Genomic DNA, 21,594 nt, shown 5'->3' on the forward strand with positions numbered 1-21,594 from the left:
AAGTGTGAGGTCACCATTGCTTAAAGGGGCTCTTCAGCCCCAAGTAAGCCCCCACCAAGTAGTAAAAAGCCCAGGGGATCTACATAGATCCATTGTCCCACTCTCCCCCCTCCACCAACACTATTCCTGGAGGTGGCTATTGTAGCCCCAAAAAACCTTTTGATGATTGGCACATACCCCATCCCAATACTCAATCCCTCCTCTTTATGAAAAAAGTTATATGATGGGGCAAAGGCCAAGGGACACATTTTAGAAAATGGCCACCATCAGGCCTGGAGGCTAGGGGGCACTCTGGGCCTCTACTAGATCATCCATGCACTTTTTCATGGGGCTATCATGGCCACCTCCAGGGGCAGCAGGGAGATGGGACAAGAGTTCTGTGCAGACACCAGGCGATTTTTACTGCATTAGGGAAGGATTACTCAGGGCCAAGCAGTCCCTTTAAGATATGGTCCTGGGTGCATCAGGATATTCATTAATGCCCCGATGTAACCGGGGGAGTTTGCTACAACTCTTGAGTTATAGCTAGCTTCACTTCAAATAACTCATCTTGCAAATTTTTTGGCTAAGTCGTGTTATTTGATTTACATAATTTAGGGTATTAATAGTTCATAAACATAGTTTTGCATGCTAGTGAGCTCATTTTAATATGTACTATCCCAGGGCTCATTTAATGCAAGATATTTCAAATATTTCGTGTTATCCCTGTATTACTGCATTTACCATGGAAAAAACTGTGTTTTTCACGTAATAAATGGACTAATGCGACTTGGTGAATGAACCCCAAAGTTCAATCTCCATTCTCCAACAAAAGCTTTCCGATTGAGAACAATAGATGCCAACACTCGTAGATATTATAGTGAGGAAACCATAGCATCACTATGGAGCCCAGGTCCAGACAGGTCACAACTCCGAGAGGAAGAGCTGACAAACTCACCCAGCAGGCCACATACTACAGGGGAACAGTAGGACCAGAAAGAAAGCTAGACCTTTTAGGGGAGATGTCCTGGGACTCTTGCTCCCCCAAAATATTGTAAAGGGGGTAAAAAATAGTACTTAGTAGTATTGTGAGGGCAAGTCTGGAGGTGTTGATGGGTGCTGATGAGATGAGAGCTGCTGCTGGGGCTGACTGACAGAAGGGCTATTATAACTAATAGTTGAGGCTGCAAAATCCCTGACAGGAAAGGGATGACAGTGTTCCTGTGGTCGGAGGAGCTGATTTACAGAGCTATTCTGTTCTAAGCAGTTCTGTTGTGTTTTGTTTTTTTTGGGGGGGGAGGGGGAGTTGTTGCTGCCATAGTAGAGAGGATGCAGTGGGAGAATGTAGCCAAGATGTGATCTGTCTTCCACTGTTGACGGCTACTTAAGAACATAAGAAGAACATAAGAAAATGCCATACAGGGTCAGACCAAGGGTCCATCAAGCCCAGCATCCTGTTTCCAACAGTGGCCAATCCAGGCCATAAGAACCTGGCAAGTACCCAAAAACTAAGTCTATTCCATGTAACCATTGCTAATGGCAGTGGCTATTCTCTAAGTGAACTTAATAGCAGGTAATGGACTTCTCCTCCAAGAACTTATCCAATCCTTTTTTAAACACAGCTATACTAACTGCACGAACCACATTCTCTGGCAACAAATTCCAGAGTTTAATTGTGCATTGAGTAAAAAAGAACTTTCTCCGATTAGTTTTAAATGTGCCCCATGCTAACTTCATGGAGTGTCCCCTAGTCTTTCTACTATCCGAAAGAGTAAATAACTGATTCACATCTACCCGTTCTAGACCTCTCATGATTTTAAACACCTCTATCATATCCCCCCTCAGTCGTCTCTTCTCCAAGCTGAAAAGTCCTAACCTCTTTAGTCTTTCCTCATAGGGGAGTTGTTCCATTCCCCTTATCATTTTGGTAGCCCTTCTCTGTACCTTCTCCATCGCAATTATATCTTTTTTGAGATGCGGCGACCAGAATTGTACACAGTATTCAAGGTGCGGTCTCACCATGGAGCGATACAGAGGCATTATGACATTTTCCGTTTTATTCATCATTCCTTTTCTAATAATTCCCAACATTCTGTTTGCTTTTTTGACTGCCGCAGCACACTGAACCGACGATTTCAATGTGTTATCCACTATGACACCTAGATCTCTTTCTTGGGTTGTAGCAACTAATATGGAACCCAACATCGTGTAATTATAGCATGGGTTATTTTTCCCTATATGCATCACCTTGCACTTATCCACATTAAATTTCATCTGCCATTTGGATGCCCAATTTTCCAGTCTCACAAGGTCTTCCTGCAATTTATCTGGGGAGGAAGAGGAAGCGACAGGGAGCAGTGGGGAGCTCTTGCTGCTCCTGCTGAGGCTTCAGGTGGCTGATTGATCAGGCAGCAGAATCACTGGGAGAGCTCCACTTTAGGCCTGGGCCAATGGTGACTACACTAGTGACATCAGATATGAAACTGGCATACAGGTCCTGACACCACAGCACTCACTATCATGGGAAGCATACATTTTAAAATAAGTAGAGGCCAGTGTAGATGCAGAATATGTTTTTCTGGCTGGTCACCGAGTACCTCAGCCATTCTCCCCTCCATGAATCTGGTCTCTTTATGTCCATATTAGTGCTGGCATAAATAAACTCTCCAACAAAAAGGCATTCATCAAACTGTTCATATTTTTCATATGTTACTTATATTGGATATCAGCAATGCAATTTTAAAGGCCATCATGACACCTGTTAAGTGTAGAAATAATTGTTTGTTCATACGCTTGAAACAAGGTCATATACTATCATTGGTCTCTGATCACAAATTTTTTTTTTATGGTATTCAGCGCTTTAATCTGTTATCAGCATGAACATACTGAATTTTCTGATGCCACGAAACAAGTAACTTCCAGTGTAGAGTGCACCCCTGACACAGAAACTATTCGAAACAAAGTTATGTTGGGTTGCAGATTGCCACCTACAAGTGCCAATATTGAATGAATTACTGTTCCTCCAACATGAGTGAAAAAGGAGGCTTTTTGAGGGAAGTGATCTTAATTTACTTATTTTATTTGTAGAAAGAAATACCGTAAAAAAAAAAGTCACACCACTCCAAGGTACATCCAAACTCTAAACTTGTATTATTTGGAATATCCAGCCAGCAACTAGGTACACACATTTTAGAGGTTATACAAATCAGTCACTTATTATTCAGAGTTCATGGGAAAAAACAGTCAGAGAAACATAGATTACAATAAAAAGTACCTGATACCCCAGCGGTTAAAGTACTATCCTCCCAGTCCCCACTTGAACCGAAATTGGATTTTATCCCATCTTTCATCCTTCTTCTTTCTCCATTCTCTACCTTGGAATATGGAGCTCATATCCATGAGTACCCATCCAGTCACTCACACCCAACCCCAGGGGCTACTCCAAATCTCGTGACCTCAGGAACCTCTTTTCCTTCATCCTAGGCCTCTCAACCAGCAGTGTACAGGATTTTCTCCAGACTCCTTTATATTCCATCTCTTTCTGGGGTTCCCCTCATCTCAAGATACCCCACCACTTCTCTAGGCACTGTTTTTCTTGAGAAGAGGACGTGCCTCCTCTTCCACTCCTCTTCCCTACCAGTTCCTCAAGGGAAGGGATCACCAACTTTCTACTCCTTTACACTTGGACATTTCCTTGGGGGGAAGGAAACCCTTCTTCTATTCCATGGCCTCAAGCCTTTTCCCATGAAGGGAAAATCCCCTACAGAGTCCATTCCATACTGGAGGAGTCCCTGGGCCCCACCAGCCCCTGGCTAGCTACTCCAGGACCACTGCACCCTAGAGGTACCTCTCTTCCCCAGCTCCACCCTAGAAAGGGCAACTCCTGCCAAAGGGACTAAGAATTTATACCTTCCTCTCTTGGCAATATCTTGGCAATAGCAACTTAACACATCTCCATACCCCACCAGCTAAACCATTGATTTATACTACACCAACCCCCTCCCCCCCCCCCCCACCCTGTGGTCATATGGTAGAAATGCAGGTTTAATAGACAATTTTTCCACAATACGTCAAGCAATAATAACTTCTGAGTCTCCCCCGCCCAAAATATCATAGAATAAAAAAGGACACAAATTTGGAGGTCTCCCCACATTTAGAAGTAAACTCACCCCTCAACAGAGAATCACGTTTCCAACCTCAAAGAGCATTGGATTCACTCAGCCTGGGTGGGGGAATAAAGTCTCTGGTCTTTTGGTCTTTTGCAATGGGACCAGGTTCTCCTACAAGGCCAACCTAGGCAGAGGTTACCTCACAAAATCCGCACAATCCGCATTTCAGTTGGTGCTCCAAACAGGAAAAGAAGTTCACTTGAAAAATAACCAGGTTTCAGCCAGTACAAAGTAAAGTCCACAGCAAAAATAGAAAAGTTCAGCAGACACAAGAAACAAGTTCAAAACAAAGTCCAAGCAACTCCATAGTCGAGAAAAAACAAACACCTCTGTTCTTCAAAACCGTTCCTAATACTTTCACAAGGCACAGTTCTCATGCAATGTAAGTTTGTTCACATTAAGTTGCTGCCCAAGACCAATCTCCCCACTTTTAAACAGTGGAAGAGAAGATCCTGGTTCCCTCCTGTCTTCCTGGTAGAAGGTTTCTCTTGTCTTCCACTGATTGTCAGAACTGGAAACAAAGGGCCAGTCGCAGCCACTTGTTGTTCCTTCCTGTCTCCCAGTACAGGCCTTTCAGATTCAAAATCTTTCAGGAAAAGTCCTTCAACAGACTTCCCCAAGATTCCTGCCAGTGTCTCGTGGGAGGTAATTTTATACTTCCAAACTGTCTCATCCACTCTGGGGGAAGAACTACCCTGTCATTCTAGTAATTGCATCTGCAGCCTTGAGCTTCCTCTTATGGGACCTGCTGCACCCACTCCCACCACCAGAACTGGTGTGAAATATTCTGGTGCCTGTACAGGTCCTTCTCTGCTTCCTGACACCTGTGCAGCGTTTTCACTGCTTTTCCCCATTTTCAGTACTAGCCCAGAGCCTTTCTATTCTTCTGTCTCCTCCCACTGCTGGCATTGGCAGAGGTATTTTCCACCTCCTGGCACAGACTAGGGCCTTGTCTGCATCCTCCCATTACCAGCACCAGCACATGGTCTTCTCCATTTCCTCCTTGGCACCAAAGCAAGGTCTTCTACTTCCACAGCATCCTATGGGAAATCACGGAAATGGAAAGGGCTCTTAGGGATGTTATATTGGGCTTTATTTGTTTTAACCAATAATCAGAAGCTCTAACTATAATATTTTGTATGACAATACATAGCAATTGTAACTAGATACTTTTTAAAACATTATTTAAATAGCATTGAGCACAGGTGTCATTCTAGTTACTAGCTATTTGGATTATGCTGTAATTAGGTTAATTTTACTATGTGTACAGAATTACCATATTCAGTGGATTGCCCGAATCAGATCCCAACACTGCTCCAATTTCATGCATGCAGTAGGAGCAATGATGATCTAAAGGCTAAACAGTAAAAATAAGAAGGATGGTATCCTAAATTTATGAGCGGTATCCTTTTCATGCAAACTTTAATTTAAGTTGGTATTGGGATCTGATTCAGGTGATCCATTGAATACTGTAATTCTCATCTGTAGGTGGACTTTATATTTAGTTCAGGATTATCATGTCATGTTCATCTGAAAGAGGATATTTGTGTACATTCTTTTAGGTTGGACAGCGTGAGAAACAAAACCTGGGTTGCCACATTTGGAGTTATTTCTTCTGGCTTAGCTGTGTTGACCAGTTTTGGACTAATGATGTTCTGTGGAGTACCATTTGTCGTTACTGTAGCAAATGCACCATTCCTTATTTTAGGTAAGTAAAAAAAGCTCAGGGGACAGAAAAGAATGACTGAGGCATTCTGGGACAAGGACTAAGGCATTCTGTTTACATCTATATCCCCTAGAACCAGTCTAGTAAGAAATTCTACGTAGTCCCAGAGAGCAAACTTTTCAAAAAGATGTTATTGTGAGAGGAGCTATAAGATGAATAATAAAACCAAAAGAATAGTAATTTTGCAAATGATAATACATTTTTGAAACTAAGAAGTTCCAAATAAGCTAAGACGGTAACTTTAAAGCAAGTGCACGGGTGCCCAGCACCTCATATTTTGGAATTTTAAAGTACATGTGTACAATTTAAAATATGCCTACCTTACATATGGGTGCTCCTAATTTTAAACAGTTACTCTAACAAACATAAATCATGTATCTAACTTAAGAACTTGGTTCAACGCACACAGGGAAGCAAATTTTAAAACATTTTCACATGAAGGACATTCCCAGTTTTACCCATTAGTCCACCAGTTTTCCCAGTCTGTCTCAAGGTCATCTGGACCCTTCTGATTCTTCAGCCTGTACTCCCCCCAGTTGACCCAGACCCCTCAGCCAATCAATTTAGGCCTTAAAGAATTATGAAGCAGAAATAATCAGACGTGACTAATAGCCTGCTAATCGATGCAGTGGCTGGTTTTAAAATATGGAATTATGCGCATAACTGTTGGCAGAGATGGATTTAGTATTTTGGCTCCCCTAGACACTGTTGATGCTGTTGCCCCCATCACTCCCCTCTCCCCCCAAGGTTGGACAATAGGGAGCAGAAGGTCTAAGACACAGTCCCCTTTTTTCCTGTGGAAGCTCAGGGATACATTCTGTGACAAAAATATAAAAATTCCAAAGCAAATTGGCAAACATTTCCATCTTTTGTATTACATTATAAAAATAAATGTTTTACACTATAATTATTAGTATAATTAATGTTATTTTTATTGGTAAAGAAAGGTGATCTCAAGTAGTGGTACAGGGAGAAGACCTCAGGGATGGGGAGAGGAAGGGGGGAGAATCAAGATAGGGATAAGGAGAATGGGGAGGAGTGTGAGAAGGAAAGAGGACTAAGGATTGCGGAGATGAAGAAGATTAAGAATCTGGGATAGGGAAGAGGAAGAAAAGAGTAGGGATGTGAATCGTGTTCCATATCGTCTTAACGATAGAAATCGTCTGGCAGGAGAAGAAAATCATGTTAGGCACGATTTTTAGTTAAAAAATCGTTAAAAAATCGTTTTTTCCGATTAGTGCGCACTAACAGAAAATGATACAATTTGACACTTTTTAGGTCAGTTAAGGTCAGTTTAGGAATGAATATGTATTCCTATTGGCTGCCCTCTTATTTATTCATGTTACCAAGGTTCCCACTGACAATATATGGGGGATGGGAAATGGAAACAGTTGGTAGCTTGACAAAAAAAGTAATGTGATCAGTCAATGTGACTAGAACTTGTGCTCTAACCCTGATACCAGGGGTGTTGTGATCTTCCTGCACACAGTGCCCTAACCCTGGCACCAGGGGTGTTGTGATCTTCATGTACACAGTGCCCTATCCCTATTAATACCAGGAGTGTTGTGATCTTCCTGCACACAGTGCCCTATCCCTAATACCAGGGGTGTTGTGATCTTCCTGCACACAGTGCCCTATTCCTGATACCGGGGGTGTTGTGATCTTCCTGCACACAGTGCCCTATCCCTATTAATACCAGGAGTGTTGTGATCTTCCTGCACACAGTGCCCTAACCCTGACACCAGGGGTGTTGTGATCTTCCTGCACACAGTGCCCTAACCCTGACACCAGGGGTGTTGTGATCTTCCTGCACACAGTGCCCTATCCCTATTAATACCAGGAGTGTTGTGATCTTCTTGCACACAGTGCCCTAACCCTGGCACCAGGGGTGTTGTGATCTTCCTGCACACAGTGCCCTATCCCTATTAATACCAGGAGTGTTGTGATCTTCCTGCACACAGTGCCCTATCCCTAATACCAGGGGTGTTGTGATCTTCCTGCACACAGTGCCCTATTCCTGATACCGGGGGTGTTGTGATCTTCCTGCACGCAGTGCCCTATTCCTGATACCGGGGGTGTTGTGATCTTCCTGCACGCAGTGCCCTATTCCTGATACCGGGAGTGTCGTGATCTTCTTGCACACAGTGCCCTATTCCTGATACCGGGGGTGTTGTGATCTTCTTGCACACATCCCGGTATCAGGGATAGGGCACTGCATGCAGGAAGATCACAACACTCCTGGTATCAGGAATAGGGCACTGTGTGCAGGAAGATCACAACACCCCTGGTATTAGGGATAGGGCACTGTGTGCAGGAAGATCACAACACCCCTGGTATCAGGGATAGGGCACTGTGTGCAGGAAGATCACAATACCCCGGAGGAGTGAGGGTCAGGCAGCTCCCCCCTGTCTGTGAAGCCAGCCTCTCACTAGTAATGCAGGGAAGGAGCTGTCTCAGACTTCACCATCCTCCCCCCCCCCCCCCTCACCCACACACCATTCACTGGCTGGGGCATGGGGGAGGGGAGGAGTGAGGGTCAGGAAGCTCCCCCCTATCTGTGAAGCCAGCCTCTCACTAGTAATGCAGGGAGGGAGCTGTCTCAGACTACACCATCCTCCCCCCCCCCCCCACCCACACACCATTCACTGGCTGAGACATGGGGGACGTCAGGAGTGAGGGTCAGGCAGCTCCCCCCTGTCTGTGAAGCCAGCCTCTCACTAGTAATGCAGGGAGGGAGCTGTCTCAGAGTTCACCATCCTCCCCCCCCCCCTCCCCTCACCCACACACCATTCACTGGCTGGGACATGGGGGAAGTCAGGAGTGAGGGTAAGGCAGCTCCCCCCTGTCTGTGAAGCCAGCCTCTCACTAGTAATGCAGGCGGGATAGGGCACTGCATGCAGGAAGATCACAACACCCCTGGTATCAGGGTTAGGGCACTGTGTGCAGGAAGATCACAACACCCCTGGTGTCAGGGTTAGGGCACTGTGTGCAGGAAGATCACAATACCCCTGGTATCAGGGATAGGGCACTGAGTGCAGGAAGATCACAACACCCCTGGTATCAGGAATAGGGCACAAGTTCTAGTCATATTGACTGATCACATTACTTTTTATGTCAACTACCAACAGTTTCCATTTCCCATCCCCCCAACCATCACCTCATTTGGAACCTTGGTAACATCAATAGATAAGAGGGCAGCCAGCCAATAGGAATACATATTCATTCCTAACTGACCTTTACTGACCTGGAAAGTGTCAATTTGTATCATTTTCTGTTAGTGCGCACTAACTCCCGTTAGTGCGCACTAACACGATTTAACGATTTTTAACGATAAATCGTTAGAATTTCTATTGTATTGTGTTCTATAACGATTTAAGACGATATTAAAATTATCGGACGATAATTTTAATCGTTAAAAAATGATTCACATCCCTAGAAAAGAGGGATATTCTTGTATTGAGGAAGGAAAGGAAGGAGTAGGAAGGGTTGGGGACTGGGTTCCAGGATCTGGGGGACAGAATCCAAGATCAAGGAAGGAAGGAAATTAATTGCACTGGGTAGGGAAGAGAGGAAGGAGGTGTCCCTACCATGCTCTGGTCCTGCTCCTCCTTGCATCTCCTTTCTAACATCCCACCCAATAAGATATACACGTACACACTTGGTACCAATCCCTTCTCTCTCACACACTCCAAAACTGCCCCTACCATTGTTCCCCTCTCTCTCACACACACAGACATAAAGTCCCCCGCTGATCTCCCTCATCCTACAGCCTCTCTTCCCACCTCCAATTATCTTTACTCAATTCCTTCTAACATCCCCAAAATGATCCTTGTTTGCTCTGTCTGCTGTAGGCTTGCTACCTCTCCTCTTTTGTTCCCTTCATGCTTCCTGGAGGGCCAGAGCTGAATCAGGAAACAGAGGGAGATTCAGCACAGCTGAAAGGCAGCCAATCTTCAGCCAGACTGCTGCCCCCCCCCCCCCCCCCAGATTTCTGCCGCCCTAGGCAGAGGTGTACTGTGCCCATTGACAAATCCAAGCCTGACTGTTGGCCCCGCCCCAGAATGTCCATGCCCTGGCCCAACTCCACCCCTTTTTTTTTGGCTTGAGCATGCACATGTACACGCATAATTTGTGGCTTCTAAAATACATGTTCCTCACGCATAGCCCAGATACTTGTATATGGGCCTTTTAGCACGAGCAATGCTTTTAAAATTCACTCCTAAGGTTTTATTATAAGGCTACCATTCAAATTGGAATGTATTTTGTAATGTATGTCCTTATAGCAATTTAGTTAAGATGCATTTGCAAGGGGTCTCCAAAGGTCACACAAAAAGAAAGCCAGACTTGCTGATTATTCCTACAGAAAACACTTAGATATTACCTTCAGTCCAGCAAACACTGAATGAAGATAAAGATGGTGGGAGTTCTTAGACAGGTCCAAGCTAGGAAATTCTAATAGCTTTCTTGGTCTGGCTGGTTATTATATGATCTGCAGTTCATATGCCTGTCAGTCACGGGTGATGAATAGGTTGAGGCATAAGCTGGACCTCTTTCTAAACCTTCTCCCCAGTTACAGATGATGTATAGATGGGGGGAAGGAGCATATGCTGGGCTTCTTTCTGAAACTTCATTTGGCCTGGTTCTTACAAGCATTGTGCTTTTGTTGTGTCTTTACCACTGTCACTGTCTGTTGTTGTGTTATGGTTTTGAGGTGTTGGAGTGGATTCTTGGGTATTGCGGTGATGGCCACTCCCACGGGGAGGAGCCCTGCGAGGAACCGCAGTACTAGGCTAGACTTTATACATACAGACACAGAGAAGTAGTATTTATTGTACAGCTCGATGGTACTGCCCGGGGAGTGGGCAGCAGTGGAGGTAACCCAGTGAAGTAGTCCGGGGTCCTCAGCAGAGGAGACCAGTCTCACACTCAAATAGGTGATAGGCAGCGCGGCGTAGCAGGGACAGGTCCCTGATGAGACACAGAGCGCTGAAGCTGAAGATGAGACAGACTGAAAGGGTTAGTACTCACTGAAGCAGAAGCTATATAGTTGAAGGTTCAGACAGGCAGAAGTTGTTCACTGGCAGGCACCAGAATAGGGAGAGCAGGCCCTCAAGGAGCGAGTACCCGGTATCCTAAGATAGGTACCTGAAATAGAGCAGCAGGGTCCCCAAGGAGCGGGTACCCAAGTTAGCGAAGAATTACCCCCGAAGGGCAGAGAGAGCTTCCTGTGGCAGGTGGGAAGCAGCAGAGCAGTTTAGACTGGGGGCAATCCAATCCTATCCAATCCTTGCTAACTCCGTTTGTTAGCAAACGAAGGGCAGGCTAAATACCAGGATGTGATGACATCACTCGAAGAGGACGCCCCCAAGATTCCTGCCATGACGTGGATATAGACAGGGGTGGCGTGCGCACATGCACCCTAGGAGGCCCTCAGGAAAATCATGGTGAACACCGTCGCCGTTGCAGATCTGGGGACACCGGAGAGAGCGGCATGAAGACGCGGCAGCAGCCATCTTCCCAAGGCTTGAGGAGAGAGAAGGAAGAAAGGTGAGGCACAGAGGTTGAAGCCAACTGAGACCAACGGACGCAACAGGTTGTTTTGGTAAGGGGCCTGCAGTTAGTTGTTCCTGGAGATAAAGTCCATAAACCAGTATTAGCCATGTAGACTTGGGGAAGCCACTGCTTATCCTGGTTATGAGCAAGAAGGATTGGACCTATTCCTTGGAATCCTTGGGATACTGCTGAGTATTTGTGACTGGAATGAGGCTGCTAGGCTTGGTCTGACCTAGTAGGGATGTGAATCGTTTTTGAACGATTAAAATTATCGTCAGATAATTTTAAAATCGTCCAAAATCGTTAGAGTGCACGATACAATACAAATGCCCACGATTTATCGTCAGGGGCATTTGTATTGTATCGTTAAATAGGGCACACCAAAAAAGCCCCTAAACCCACCCTGACCCTTTAAATCGAACCGACCCATCGCTATTTTTTTTTTACGGAGGCCCGCGCCGCAAAAAAAAAAAACAAACCATCTGACCCTTTAAATCGACCCGACCCATCGCTAATTATTTTTTTTACGGAGGCCTGCGCCGCAAAAAAAAACAAAAAAACCCATCCGACCCTTTAAATCGACCCCCCCAAAACCTTTTAAAGTTACCTGGTGGTCCAGGGGGGCCTCGGGGAGAGAGCCAGGGAGGCCTCGGGGGGAGAGGAGAGATCCAGGGGGGCCTCGGGGAAAGATTTCCCAGGCATCACCTGTTCTAAAAAAAAAAAAAAAAATGGCGCCGATGCCCCTTTGCCCTTACCATGTGACAGGGTATCCGTGCCATTGGCCGGCCCCTGTCACATGGTAGGAGCACTGGATGGCCGGCGCCATCTTTAAAGATGGCGCCGGCCATCTTTACTCATCAGCCCATAGTATAATATAGGCTGATGAGTAAAGATGGCCGGCGCCATCTTTAAACATGGTGCCGGCCATCAGCCCATAGTATAATATGGGCTGATGAGTAAAGATGGCACCGGACATCCAGTGCTCCTACCATGTGACAGGGGCCGGCCAATGGCACGGATACCCTGTCACATGGTAAGGGCAAAGGGGCATCGGCGCCATTTTTTTTTTTTTTTAGAACAGCTGATACCTGGGAAATCTTTCCCCGAGGCCCCCCTGGCTCTCTCCCCTCCCCGAGGCCCCCCTGGACCACCAGGTAACTTTAAAAGGTTTTGGGGGGAGGTCGGGAGGGGGGGGTCGATTTAAAGGGCCGGATGGGTTTTTTTGTTTTTTTTGCGGCGCGGGCCTCCGTAAAAAAATAATTAGCGATGGGTCGGGTCGGGAGGGGGGGGGTCGATTTAAGGGGTCGGATGGGTTTTTTTGGGTTTTTTGCGGCGCGGGCCTCCGTAAAAAAATAATTAGCGATGGGTCAGGTCGGGAGGTCAATTTAAAGGGTCGGATGTGTTTTGTTTTTTTTGCGGTGCGGGCCTCCTAAAAAAATGTGAATTGGAATCGGAAACGATTCCAATTCACATATCTTAACGATCAGATTCGAGCCCCCCCGCAGCCGAATCTGATCGTTAAGATGATCTGGCACACGATTCACATCTCTATGACCTAGTATGACATTTCTTATGTATTTATGTTCTTTCATTGGTGTTAGCACATTCAGACATTTTCCAGCTTTCTTCAGCTTCCATCTTTGCTGGTTCAACATTTAGCATGAGACTGTCTTCTGCCAAGAGTGATTCCTGAAGACCTAGAGCAAAGGTTCCCCAACCAGTCAGGTTTTCAGGATATCTACAATGAATATGAAGGAGATAAAATTTCAATGCTATGGAAGCAGTGCATGCTAATCTATCTCATGAATATTCGTTACAGATATCCTGAAAACCTGATTGGCTAGCGGTCCTCCAGGAAATGTTTGGGAACCATTGACCTAGAGTAAGCGTTAGGTGCAATAAATACAACAAACCATGATATTTGAAATCCATGTTTAGTAGGTGGCATACAACAGTGTATAGATAAAGGTTTACAACAGTGTATGATAAAGTAGAGAACTTGTTAGAGGCCAGGTGTTTCATATTGTTATATGTATTATGTGGTACATCGCTTAGAGCAATTTTTAATAATTGAAGCAATATATAAATATTATTAAATAAATAATATTCAACACTATTGACGTGTCCAAGTCCATCTGCAAACCTATCCACCCAAACCTCTGTAAAAGTTATATCCCAAAATGGAGGCAGAAAATCCTCAGGCAAATTATTATGAGGCTGATGTATGTTACGACCCTTAAGAGAAACATGGGAGTAACCTGCACTGAGTGGCAGTTACTACCTTAAGCTTGCTGGGTAGACTGGATGGACCATTTGGTCCTTTTCTGCCATTATTTCTGTGTTTCTAAGGTGTGTTGCACTTTGCAAAAGGGTTAACATGAAAATATGGCAAATAACCCACATTATTCTATTTTGAAACTTTTGCACACTATTTGCCTTTTTATGCACATTATTTAGCTATTGCATAGTTCATTGCAAATCTATGCTAAACTAAACAATGAGCTGCATAATTATGCAAATCAGCTCATTATCTAAATAACATGTAAAAAAACAAATTTCAATATCATGAGAAACTTAACTATATCTCTTTGAAGTGTAATTAAGCTATTTTGTGATAATGGCCATTCCAACATGTGAAATTTAGTTTAGAATTATTTAGTATGCAATTAACATAGGCAATTAACATGCTTTAAATAACAATGCGATAAAGGCCCATTTTATTCATTTATTTATTTATTTATTTATTTAAAATTTTTATATACCGGCATTCATGTTGCAAACACATCATGCCGGTTTACATATAACAGGGGTGTACTGTGAACAATTCAATAACCTATTTGTGTAGAAGGAAGCAGTTACAAATAACAAGGTAATAGAACTGGCCTCTATTTTTTGTTTAGACTGTATTCGGTACTGGCACACTGCATTTTCCGTCTGGTAACCAAGAATGCATAGGCCTTCTCAAGGAAATATTTACCTTTTGAACTTTCGTCAAAAGTACCATTTACATTTTGATAAAACAAATTAAAGGCATCAGTGAAATTTTAAATGGTAGGTGCTACTGACATGTGAAAAGCTCTAGTACTCAATGCTTCCAGTCTGGGGCAGTGTAAAACAATGTGCTTCTGTTGTCCTGTTTGTGCAACCAATACCAGTTACTGCTATACTTTCAAATGCTTCATTATTATCTAATATAGCCATGGGTTTTAAATGTGAAGAATCAAACGTGTGATATAGCTGAGGTAAGCAAAATAAAATTACAGCAGGCAGTTCACTGTCACTTGAAAAGGTCACCCATGAGATTAGAAGGACGTCTTCGTCCCATTTACCTTCAGAAGATCCATGCAATTTATTAACACTAGGCCAGAGAGATCTGCTTTTGCACTGTTACTCTGTAGAATAAGTACAAACCTTATGAGTTGGATTTTAAAAGCCTTATGTGTGCCAAAGCCGGGAGATATGCGTGTTTCTCGGCTGACGCACGGACTTTAAGAAATACCCCAGTACGTGTGTATCTCCTGGGACGCGCACAAATCAAAAAGTTCAAAAAAGAAGCAGGGGCATGTTGGGGAGACCAAGAGATGTGCGCTGAGGGTCCCTACTGCATACATTTACTTCTGCTATGGCTGGCATGTAAGTAAAAAAAAATCAGTGCTAGTCAGCAGGGTTTTAAGGGTCAGGTCTAACAGGGGAGAAGGGAGCCTTTACAACTTGGAGGTTAGGAAGACGTATCCCTAAACTGGGCGACCTGGGAAAATACTGGGAAAAGGGTCAGTATCTTACAAAATTCCTCCCCACTTACGAGGTAGCGTCGGCATTTCCTCCTCACCTTTTACTTTTATCCATCTCCCCTCCCCCTCCCTCCTTTCTAGACCTCCCTTACTATCTGATATTACCCTGCTGTACCCTCTATTCCCTCTCTCTGTCCCCTTCCCCCAACCTCTAATAATTCTTACTTAAGAGTTCTATAAAAAACGCTGTAATCTAAGATCATGTTGTTCATTTTAATTTTAATACTTGCTCGTGTTATCTGCATTATTAACTAGTTATTGTTTCTCCTATACTTGATGAGTTCTCTGTGTAGTGCTAATAAGCTAAGTTTGTTTCAATGTGAACCGATGTGATACTCAGTGTATGTCAGTATATAAAAAGTCCTTAAATAAAATAAAAATGTGCATGCATGTGCACGCGTCAACATAAAATGGTGTACACGTGCGTACGGTCAGCCTATTTTATAACATGCACGCATTTAGGTGCATATGTTATAAAATAGCCCTGTCCTTTGGCGTGAGCTGGCTAAGACACACACGTGTGCTCCCGCAGCATTTAAAAGTTATTGGCCCTGGCTGTAGGATACAGGCTCCATCTTTACTGACATATACAGGTTCAGAGACAAACTTTACATCCTGTATTCCAATAACTATTCATATAACTTTCTAAACAAGAGTAGATGATGAGTGCACAGAACTGTAGTCTTTCTTTTATTACAGTTTTATTATTTTTTACAGAACATATGGGAGGACATTCTTAAAGAAGTTTTGCGCATAAAAACAGCTTATACATGTGTAAGTAGCATATACTCACATATATGTTACTTTATAAGCATCAAGAGTTTGCACATATTTTCCATTTGGCATGTTCATTTGACCAGCAGAAAAAGGGGGCGGGCTAGAGGCGTTTCAGGGTAGGGTTCAGTAGCACATGCGGTAGTTGTTATTTTATGAGAGATGTACGCATATGCATTACTGATCTCTTTACACCCCATTACACCTGTTGATTGACTCGCACAAGGGAAATCAGACTTCTCTCTTGCTTACAGTTTTTGGGTGGGTGGTCTGGGTGAACTGGTGGGGGTTTAGGGTGAAGTGTTAGAGTGACTAGATGAACTGGGGAAGGATTAGGTGAACTGGCAAAGGTATGAGCGAACTGGTGATTCCAAGCACGCGTGCAAGTATGTATTTTCAATACTATATACCGCATATCTATTTATTTATTTGTTGAGTTTTTTATACCATCGTTCGGTTTTGCCATCATAATGGTTTACAATTTTCGAAAGAAAAAACTGTTAAAAGTTAGTAGAGGCATTAACAAACAGAGTTCACTTATAGAATTAGTAAGATTGAACATGAAATTCTTAAAGTAGCAAGAGGTTACATGGTGGGGTTAAGTATGGAGGTTAACACATATGTTTGATAACAGGGGAGAGCAAAGAAGGGGGAAGACCTACTGAAGAGGGGGTTAACAGTCCTAAAGAGGGACACCCTACCTACCCATTCAAGAAATTAAAAAATGGCTACACTGTTGAGTTTTGGAGCCTTGGAGACACTGCAAGGTCAGGAGGGAGGGAGCTGCCAGAGAGCATAGTGAAATCATTGTAAGTTTGCCATGGCTTAGCCATGCATTTCTTTCAGTGCGCTGAGAAGAGGAGCTGCTTATGTTGTGGTTGGCCCAGGTAGGGAACTAGGACATGGGAGGAGCCACTAACCCTGAAAGAGTTGCTATCCTTGGGCATCAGGCCAAGAGGAGTTCTTGCTGGCACCGTAGCCCCTACTCTGGGAGAGAGATCACAGCTGTTGCCTACCTGGAGGAAAAGGTGAGCTAGGGGAGAGGAATGGGCAAAGAGGCCAGAGGTAACAAGGAGGTAGAGGGAGGTGGTGGGGAAGGAAGAATAAAGGAAAAAGGTGGAAGAAAGTTAAATAAGCAAATAAAATCATGAGAAAAGAAAAAAACAAGCAAACTAAGAAAAATACAAAAACAGAAAAAAATTAATGAAACAATAAAAAGCAAAAAAAAATGTTTTGCAGGGTGGGATGAAGTTTTTCTCTGTGCCTAAAACAATTTTGGCTGGCACCTAAGTTTTTTTGAAAAATTTTCCAACCCTTACCATTGTGGTGCTGCATGCCCTATGTGTCTGGCTGTGGTGTATCTCTCTCTGAGTCTGGATCTCTCTGGGTGTAGTGAGTCTGTCTCTGTATTTGTCTGATGTGTTATGTCTATGTCTGGGTCTGTGTGATGTGGTCTGTGTGCATCTCTCTCTATGTCTGAATATGATTTGCCTGCCTGTGTTTGTCTAGGTATAGTGTATCTATGCCTTTCTCTGTGTCTGAGTGTAATGTGTCTGTCTGTGGTATGTCTGTAAATATTCTCACTGGGTGTGGTGTGTCTGTGTTTTTGTGTCTTGGGATGGTGTGTCTGTGTCTCTGTACCTCTCTGGGTGTTGGGGTTTCTGTCTCTCTGTGGGGTGTCTGTGTCTGGATGTAGGGTGTCTTTGTCACTCTGTGTTTGTCTCAATATGGCATCCCTCTTTTTCTCAGTATCTGGATGTTTATGTCTGTCTGTGTTTTTGGTCTCTATGTCTGGATTTCTGTTTCTCTCTATTTTACTGGCTGTGTGTGTGTGTGTGTGTGTGTGTGTGTGTAAAAACTCACACATACATGTAGCCTCAGGGCGGGATGCCTCCCATAAACTGAACTCAGGGGCACATAGAGTTCTGACCCTATCTGCAACCAGTTCTCCATGGATAGCTTTTCACTTCTGAGGCTCAGAGTTCCCTGTGGGGAAAGCTTAGCTTCAGGCCCTTTTGCATTGCCACAGTTCACAGACCTTTTTCAGTCATTTGAAACAGTATTGATATTACCAGTCTCTAGCAGCAAAATAACTATCAGTAGAGTTACTTCTCTACTGATAGTTGGTTGAATGACTGCAGATAAATAAATAAAAGGACAGCAGAAAGATTAATACATTTGTGACTTCACTTTTCTAACAAAGTCTTTGAATTTAATGAAAGGCAATTCCTTAGAAATCAATTTCCTCTCTTTCTAGTTACTCAGATTGAAGAAAGCATAATTCTCCTTCCAACTCCCAAAGTTATTTTGTTTTCTTCTCCCCACTGTAGAATAGTTAGAATAAAGTTCCAGATATTAATCAGAATGTAAGTCCCAATTCTTATACTTTTCCTGAAGTCTTCTCACTTATCTTAAATTTCCTTATGAAAGTACCAGTGGACTTCCTCAGGCTCTTCCTAGGTGACAGATGCCTCTTCCCACAGTAGATGGAAACTGATTCCCTGGTACCAAGGGCACCCAGTTCCAGGAGGAAAAACAATTGTCTTTGACTCCAAAATAGGGAAAACAAAACAAGAGACAGGAAGGGTGGAAAAAACTTCCTTGCCTCAAAAATTGAGGAGATAGTAACTGATAGAAAAATCAACCGAAAGACGAAACTCCTCTGCATCGGGTCATCGAAAGGACTATCCCCTGAAGGAGGGATAGAACACAGCCAGAGTCCTCCTACCCCTTGATCTAACTTTGCACAAGGATGCCCTGATCCACTGTAAAAGGGTACCAAGGATCTCACAGGGAAAATCTCAAAAATGGGATCAAAAGAGTAGTTTCAGATAAGTCAGTCTGGCCAACTGGCTTTACAGGAAAAAAACACATTGGTTTCTCTCTTCAATAAGTTACAAAACTTAACAGACAGAAGACAGAGAACTCCTGCCTTCAGGAAATCTAACTAAAAATCCCGCACCCTAAGATGGTGCCAGGTAGTGAAAAAAACTAAAAGGTGAATTTTAAAAGACCAGCGTGCACCAGAATTGGGAGATGAGCGCAGGAGTCGGGCTCACATGCTCCCACCAAGTTTTAAAAAGCAGCCTAGATGCGCGGTTATCTCCTGCTGCGCACACATCTCACTTAATTTCAAAAAGGGGTGAAATTTGGGTGTGTTTGGGGTAGAGCATGGATGTTTTGGGCATGGCCAAGAGATGCACCCTGGCACGAACCCAAGTCCACTGCTGCATAAATTTACTTCTGTATGTATGTACGCATGAAAGATATTCACCCATTTTGGGTGGCCCCAAAAAATTATATGAATGAAAGGGGGACCACAGCTCAAAAAGTTTGCTCATCCCTGCTTTCTAAAATACCTGCCTCCATGTATAAATCTGGGTATTATCTCCAATACTGCGGGGATGTAATGATAACACCCGCGGATGAAATCAATAAGAAATGAAATCGAGAAACAATCCCTTGGAACCCGGAGCACCGGAATACAAACTTGATATCAGAGAGGACCCTGAGGCAGCTGGGATGAGAAACGTGATCACGTTGGACCAAGCTCTGCTATCTTCCCAAGAGGAACACGCGCACTTAAACTGAATAGAGCTGAACCGAGCCCACCATTTAAGGGAAGTATCTAATATTGGCGAATAATAAATGCTTTAAAGGATTTCTGTGTGCTACGATATAACACCAAATTTTAATATAATATAAAAAAAGAAAAAATATTTTTTAGTGTTGGACAGTACACGACCAATAATTAAAAATGGCCCTTTAGCAGTCTAACGATAGAGCAGTAATGCCCAAAAACACTGCAGGGTGTTAAGAAGGTCATCTATGAAATACATAAGAAATTTATGAATGTTGGGATTCTGATATAGCTCATATAGTTAATTTAAAGGCAATTTTGTATTGACGTCGTTCTGAATATATATTTTTTATTGCACCTAAATTATATACGTGTATGTTTACAAAATAAATATTCATTTTCTTGCATTGGAAATATTTTCATCTACTGAAACATATGAGTGTACATTTGGAGAAGAACAATGTTGTATTTTACAAATTGTACATCGCTGTGCACAATTTCTAAAATATTAGTATTCATTTCCATGCATCCACTTCTGACTGTAGATGCTGTACTGAGGACAGGTTTGAAAGTGAGGCTCATAGAGAGTAATTTTATGACTGCGTGGCTGGGTAAAGACTGTGTGGATCTTGTATGCGCTGACTTTATCCCAGATTTTCAAATCAAACTTGTATACCTAAGTTCACTTTGAAAATTTGTGGATAAACAGAATAACTTACATAAAGTTACACCTGCTGTTCTTAAGATGCAACTTAACTTATGGGCATATTTTTAGATTTAAAATATTTTTATTAAAAAGAATACAGCAAATTTGGCACAGTAATACATAGTGCTGAACACACCATGTCAGTGACAAACAACAAATAACATTTCAACAAGAATATTAATCTTTGAATAGAACCTCATCTTCCTGCTCCCAGCAGCATGGCTAACATACAGATAAGTAGAATTCTATGTTTCTTATCATATAACGCAATAGAAACAGAAATCATTCAAAATAGGACTTCTTCCTCTGGGAGGAAGAGAATTCAGGCATGAAGTCCAAATATGTAAAAATTACAGGCATGCTTTTAAAAATCAAAAAATAGGGCCCATAAGTCCCAGCTCTGCCCCTCGAACACACCCACACAATTTGAGTAAAAATCCAGTCTCATCCACACTTTTACGCACACTGAACCCCGGGCTATTTTATAAAATGTTTTATGTGTATAAATGGCCTTGAATATCAGGCCCATGGAGTTTAATTTTCAAAGGCATTTCTATGGATAAAACAGTGGTTTAACTGCAGGAATGGCCTCTTATAAAATTACTAGGCAAATATATACGAAGGAAAACACTGAAACTTTCTCATACATACATATTCATTACGACTAAAGAGAGAGTAAGATTAACATTCAAATTACAATATTTAAATCATCTTTTAATCAAAGAATCATTTACAAATAGTTTAATACACAAATATAATTTTATACAAAATGTGATTTAACTAATCTTCTGTACAATACATGAACCTTGAGTAAGTCGCTGGAAAACCTTAACCCTTCAAACCCTTCATATCAATAAATGTTAAAATTCCACACCATGCATTCAAACATACACCATCTAAACCTGTTATAAAACTGCCCACTCACTGTGTGGGTAAACGTATGCACATAGAGCCTGGGGAGGGTTTTGCACTTCTCTGCATGCTTTTACATTTTCAAAAGCACAGTTTGGGGCACATTTACGTGAGTAGGGGGGGCTACGTGTGCCGGGCCTATTTTCAAAAGGCCCGGCGGCACGCATAAAGCCACGGTACGCGCGTATGTCCTGTAGCTCTAAAAAAGGGGTGGGGCGTGGGCGTGGCCGGAGCTTCCAGGCACAGTGGCCATTTGCCACTGTGCCCGGGATCGCAAGCTTTGGATATATTTTAAAAAGTTTTTATTATGAGTTTTTGCCTCTATGGCCAACTTCATTTCAAATCCATGTTGTCTATGTTCCATTAAATCATGTCTTTCTATATGCTCTACGATTTTGATCTTG

The 21,594-nt window shown here is 43.0% G+C and overlaps 1 protein-coding gene across 2 annotated transcripts in view; it reads left to right on the forward strand.

Moving 5' to 3' along the window:
* LOC115084160 (patched domain-containing protein 3-like) overlaps positions 1-21,594 on the forward strand; it is a 133,194-nt gene that overhangs the window by 48,752 nt on the left and 62,848 nt on the right. For both annotated transcript variants that reach the window (XM_029588645.1, XM_029588646.1), the window contains exon 3: positions 5,711-5,856. In XM_029588645.1, the coding sequence (XP_029444505.1) occupies positions 5,711-5,856 (146 nt within the window). The remainder of the gene's footprint in view (positions 1-5,710; positions 5,857-21,594) is intronic.

Source organism: Rhinatrema bivittatum, chromosome 2 (assembly GCF_901001135.1).
Source record: "Rhinatrema bivittatum chromosome 2, aRhiBiv1.1, whole genome shotgun sequence".
In the NCBI taxonomy this organism is placed as follows: domain Eukaryota; kingdom Metazoa; phylum Chordata; class Amphibia; order Gymnophiona; family Rhinatrematidae; genus Rhinatrema; species Rhinatrema bivittatum.